Below are 6,330 nucleotides of genomic sequence, written 5' to 3'. Positions count from 1 at the left end.
AACATAAACCTAGGTGTATGGTGAAATTAGAGTGGCAGCTGGTCACGTTTCATGAGGAAATTGAACTTCATTAAAAAAATATCGATCCCTAGCATAAACATGTGTATGGTCGTTTTGAGGGGGGAGGGAGGGGGTCTGGGGACCACCGTGACTAGCGACCAGCCTGGTACTACAGACCTCCGTGGCTAGCGACCAGCCTGGTACTACAGACCACCGTGACTAGCGACCAGCCTGGTACTACAGACCACCGTGGCTAGCGACCAGCCTGGTACTACAGACCACCGTGACTAGCGACCAGCCTGGTACTACAGACCACCGTGACTAGCGACCAGCCTGGTACTAAAGACCACCGTGACTAGCGACCAGCCTGGTACTACAGACCACCGTGACTAGCGACCAGCCTGGTACTACAGACCACCGTGACTAGCGACCAGCCTGGTACTACAGACCACCGTGACTAGCGACCAGCCTGGTACTACAGACCACCGTGACTAGCGACCAGCCTGGTACTACAGACCACCATGACTAGCGACCAGCCTGGTACTACAGACCACCGTGACTAGCGACCAGCCTGGTACTACAGACCACCGTGACTAGCGACCAGCCTGGTACTACAGACCACCGTGACTAGCGACCAGCCTGGTACTACAGACCACCGTGACTAGCGACCAGCCTGGTACTACAGACCACCGTGACTAGCGACCAGCCTGGTACTACAGACCACCGTGACTAGCGACCAGCCTGGTACTACAGACCACCGTGACTAGCGACCAGCCTGGTACTACAGACCACCGTGACTAGCGACCAGCCTGGTACTACAGACCACCGTGACTAGCGACCAGCCTGGTACTACAGACCACCGTGGCTAGCGACCAGCCTGGTACTACAGACCACTGTGACTAGCGACCAGCCTGGTACTACAGACCACCGTGACTAGCGACCAGCCTGGTACTACAGACCACCGTGACTAGCGACCAGCCTGGTACTACAGACCACCGTGACTAGCGACCAGCCTGGTACTACAGACCACCGTGACTAGCGACCAGCCTGGTACTGCTGGCCACTTCGCCAGGCACGGATGGTCTCATATTCATATTATGGTTGTGCGGTGCAAACTTCTAACTAAGGCGGCACAACAGTTCATTTGTATTTGCTTTTGTATGCGTTCTACAGGTCACCGTCTGCAAAGGAACGATCTTGAAATGGATGAGCTCTTGGGAAGCGGTCACCACATGCGCACACAGACCATGCCACTCGCCAGTGCCCTAGTGGAAATGCGACGGCGGCTAGAGTTCGAAAGTTGCATAGAAGATCAGGCAATGTGCATCTACATCAGCCACGATAGGCAGTCCGATGCGCCGGTCATACGCCTAGCCAGCCACATGACAAGTGTGTCTGGCTGCCAGGTATCAGTCGATGTACTCCAGTTGGAGGAGATCAGAAATGCCCAGCTGCATGCACACCCAACCGACTGGCTGGAGAAGACGCTCTTCTGCAACCAGGACGTAAACGATCCAAGCAGAATGGAGGACTGTGAATGCCACAATGGAATCGGAGCGTGTCACCACTTGCCAAACTCCATCCTCTTCTTCTGCACACCGGCTATGAAGGAGTACTTTGACGTGCACGAGTCACAGCACCAGCATTTAGAAGTTGTTGACGGCGATGCTGGCATTCCAGGCCAGCATGGCTATCGCATGTTCCTGGATATGGAGATGAACATAGCGTCCCAAAACATGTCCAATGTCATCGCTGTTGTACCAGCAGGCCGTGATGGTTGCGCAGACTTGTCATGTCTGCCAGATTCCCTTCAATGTGCACTGGTGGCTGTTCATAATGACCAAGTCGATGAGATGGCGGATGATTTATTGGCAGCAGATCATGGACCGGTGGCTAGGGAGGAGCAAGCAGAGGGAGAGAATGAACAACCTAATGAGGAATTGGACCGGCGTGATGAGGAATTGGACCGGCGTGATGAGGATTTGGACCGGCCAAATGAGGGGTCGGACCAGGGATCACCTGAATGTGAAGTGGCCGCCTGCTAGTCTATAATTATTATGTCTAAATCGGTCACTATCCAATGGCAATGGTTGAGTGCCAGCAAGAAAGCATCAACACCGCAGGTCATGTGCTTGGTAAACTTCTGCATGCTGTATCACATGCGTGCACACACACACACACACACACACACACACGCACACACACACATACATACGTGCGCACGCACGCATGTGCACACACATACACACACCACACACACACACACGCACACACACGCACACACACACACACACACACCAATAGCTGACTGGGTTTTCCTCACTTGAGCAGAGTATTTGAAACTTTACTTGACGAGTCCTGTACTGACATAACTCAACTCCTCCAGAGCACATCCTTACCTATGTTCAGTGTTCAGTATTATTTTGGAATCCGACCATGGCCTATTAGACCTTCCACCGCCATTCTACTCTGTTACAACTCCAGTATTTCGTACCATATTTTTTAAAGCTTTTCTCCATCATCACAGTCATGATTTGCGAATCAATCACTGTACATTTTGTTCACCAGCCTATCTTGAGCTCGACGGTACCGGTGGCTGCGTCACAGTTTTGTTGGCAACCTGGTCGGTTGCGTTATATGGGCCAATGTCCAATGAGCATCTTGGACATACAGTGCTGACAACTGAAATCCGACCCCCTGGGCGGTGCGCTCACAATCATGATCGCAGAGTCCCAACACGGGCCGGGATGGTAAAACTACGAAACAGAGGCCGCTAGAATGTGAACCCACCGCGCAGGGGGTCGGATTTCAGTTGCCAGCACTTGTACTTGCAAGCACTGTCCTGACAACGGCAGGAACTTCCCGTGTGCACCATCAAAGCCCTCTAGAAACATCGCTCTAAATAAATATAACTGTACGGATAATTTATAAGAAAGAAAAAGGACCAAGGAACTACAGTGCTGGCAGCTGAAATCCGACACCCTGAGCGGTGCGCTCACATCGAAAAGAATGTGAACCCACCGCTCAGGGGGTCGGATTTCAGTTGCCAGCACTGTACATGTTACGCTATTGACCATAAGTTGCATAACACCACCAGTTACTAAAAATAATCCATCCGAGTCCATTCCTGTACGGATAATAATTTTCTTTGCCTTGTCTGACGTAAATATCGTCAAACAGTAACTGGTTGGTGAAGTAGTATATTCCACTAAATGTTCGGGCCTGGCAGGGTGAAAATTACCCGGCCTCAGTGAAATACATCATGCCAAAACTATTGAACACTGAGCTGTGTAGTCAAACACGGCACTGCATTTTTCATGGCGGCATATGTTGCTGGCCAGAACTATACTATCCAAACCAGGGAGTCGTCAAAAAAATAGTCGTATTAGACGACTCCCTGATCCAAACCATGCGCTCAACTAATACTTACGAAAGTCCATTAGATTCCCGAATAATTATGTGCGAGAAGTGGTGGCGGGGCGCCGGGGTCACTTTCCCCGAGCCGAGGGGAGATCACTTTGCACGAGGGTAGATTACTATACTGTGGCGCTAGAAACCAGGGCCCGGGAGTCGTGAAAACCTTCCAAACCCTAGCAGTAGCCCCCTTGTACGCACAGACTGAGAGCTTCCAACCTTTTAAAAGGTGCGGCCATCTTTGATTTTAGAGCCCGATTTCTTGATGTCAATTGTCAGTCAGTTAGTACCACCTAGTAGTAGTACCTGTACTATCGCACTGAAGTGAAGGTGAAAGTGAAGGTGAAAGTGAAGGTTGCCTGGAAACTTTTAAAACTGCACCATATGCATAGTGTCATCGCCACTGCGCAAGGCTTTTCCTAGTCGCAATATCCAGGCCAGGGTGAAATGAGGCAACGAACTGTAGACATGGGCCCATGGCCTCCCCATTGGGCCCATTCGTGCAGCTATCACGAATCCGGCCTGATCAGATGGCTTCTGCCCTTCTCCAGTAGTTATAGCCGGATATGTCCTTTCAGTTCACACTCAACAGAGGTGAAAGGCCGTGTTACTTACTTAGAAGTTTCACTCCGATTTCAGCGATCATCAGAGAGCAGCATTCACTATCGAATCCTCTACGAGCAGGCCTAGATTAGAATGCTAGATATTTGATGCTAGTGGGGAAGTAAGTAATTTTTTATTACCGGTAGTTAGTGCATTATGATTGTGTGAAGTGAAGAGCTCCTTTCAGTTCACTCATCATCGAGTCATGCCCAGACACGACTTTCATCTATACAGTCTAGTACTTAGTAGTACAGTTGAACATCGATTATCCGACCACCTCTGGGCAGACAACTGTCAGGCGGTGTTCAGATAAGGCAAATGTTCCGGATAAGAAAACACACTGTAAATACATGTACATGTACATGTACATTGTAAATAGAATAGAGTGCTACTTTTCAAAATTTTCGTATTTTTTGAATGGCTCACTACATGCACAGTGCGTACTCTACGGCACGTGCGCCCAAAAAAACTGTTACGGATAATCGAATGGTCGGATAGTCGATGTGCGGATAATCGATGTTCAACTGTATTAGACATGGTTAGCATTTCCGACGGCTCATTGGCATAGTCTACCCAGCCAGGATGTCAAATACTGAGCTGTATGAGAGGTGCAACACGGAACCACTATCTGACATCGTGGACAGGAGAAGATGGCAGCTAACCGGCCATATTCTCCGTATGGACAGGGATGCGCCGCCATGGATCGCGCTGACGGGCTATTTTGCGGGAGATGCCAAGGCTGGGCGTGGACGTCCAAGGACATCCATTGCGACGCGCATCACAAGCGACTTACAGAGGAGGAACATCGACTTGAAGCGCAGCAGTCAGCTGGGGAATGTGAGGGCCATCGCTCTGGACAAGCTTACATGGAGAAATCTGGCCGACAATCCATGATCTGGCGTCACAGGTCATCAGTGCGCCGTGTTAATAATTACCTTGATAATGGAATTTGATCATAGGAGATAGGACAGAAGCGGAACGTATAATTATACCCACATAATTATATTATTACGCGTGCTGTGGTATTATTATTATTATTATTATTATTATTATTAGCATTTTACCGTTCGCGCTATTTCGACGGTCGGCGTGTAGAGGGCGAGTCTACTGTTTTTGATGTGTTTTCGAGACACGTTTAGCAGTTCGGCTTCTGAGTCCTGACTCCTGACGCAACGATAGACGTGTGAGGTAACCCTAGTTGGAATCTTACCGTTTCGTTCTCCCGCTAAAAAGAGCTTTCTATCGTCGAAACGGTACCAAACCGACGGTATTTTGGGTTTGGGGTACGAGTACCGTTGGATATATCGGGCGCGTCGAAGAACGGATGCTAACCATGTACTTAGTAGTTATGGTTAGCATTTTACCGTTCACGCTATTTCGGCGGTCGGCCTGCACCGTTTTTTGTGTGTGTAGACATGGCATTTTACAGTTCACGCGCTAGATCCAACGGTACTCGTACTGGTACTGGTACGAGGGAAATGGTGAATGCGTCAACTGAGTACTGTCACATGATCATGTATTATAAATTTGTAGATCTGACAGCTGCTACGGGTTGCCGGAGCTGAGGTGTTACGCGGATGTCATCTCTGACCCAGAGCGACCTCCTTCCCTGCAAATCCCCCAAGGCCCCCGACAGCTCACCAGTTTCGCAAATTTCACCCCTGTCACTACCACTGAAGTCTGCAAGCTCCTCAAGAAGATCTCCCCTTTCAAATCCACCGGATCCGACGAACTCCCACCCCTTCCTCTGAAGATCTGTGCAGAAGAACTAGCCGGTCCCCTCTGTCTCATTTTCAACGAATCACTCTCCCTCGGTTCCTTTCCAGACATATATAAAGTAGCGTCTGTATTCCCCCTCTTCAAGAAAGGCAATCCAGAATGTCCCTCTAACTATCGCCCCATATCTCTACTCCCCATCGTATCCAAGCTTCTAGAAAAGATCGTCCTTCATCAACTGCAGCGCTATATCAACACCCACCCAGAGCTCAACATTCTTCCTCCCCAACAGTTCGCCTACCGCTCTGATCATTCCACAGAGGATGCACTTTCACTGGCTATATCAAAGTGGCAACAACGCTTGGATGACGGTCAGAACACCGGAGTGTTATTCTTGGACATGAGCAAGGCGTTCGACCGGGTCAAGCACCAGCCACTCATCAACGAGCTCTACTCCTGCGGTATTTGTGGCACAGCACTGTCTTGGTTCGCCTCCTATCTAAGCGCTCGTCGACAGACAGTGACGAACCCCTCCACAAAAACATCCGGCGACTCCGTGACCTGTAGTCGAGGGGTACCTCAAGGCTCTGTCCTGGG

The 6,330-nt window shown here is 49.9% G+C and overlaps 1 protein-coding gene across 2 annotated transcripts in view; it reads left to right on the top strand.

The window, feature by feature from the left end:
- Nucleotides 1-2,584, top strand: part of LOC135808649 (uncharacterized) — a 19,798-nt gene extending 17,214 nt beyond the window's left edge. For both annotated transcript variants that reach the window (XM_065321874.1, XM_065321872.1), the window contains one exon: nt 1,174-2,584. In XM_065321874.1, the coding sequence (XP_065177946.1) occupies nt 1,174-2,045 (872 nt within the window). In that variant the 3' untranslated portion in view covers nt 2,046-2,584. The remainder of the gene's footprint in view (nt 1-1,173) is intronic.
- Nucleotides 2,585-6,330: the final 3,746 nt, after the last annotated feature.

The sequence above is a fragment of the Sycon ciliatum genome, chromosome 2, assembly GCF_964019385.1.
Source record: "Sycon ciliatum chromosome 2, ocSycCili1.1, whole genome shotgun sequence".
Taxonomy (NCBI): Eukaryota; Metazoa; Porifera; class Calcarea; order Leucosolenida; family Sycettidae; genus Sycon; species Sycon ciliatum.
This window is presented reverse-complemented; position numbering and strand designations above follow the sequence as displayed.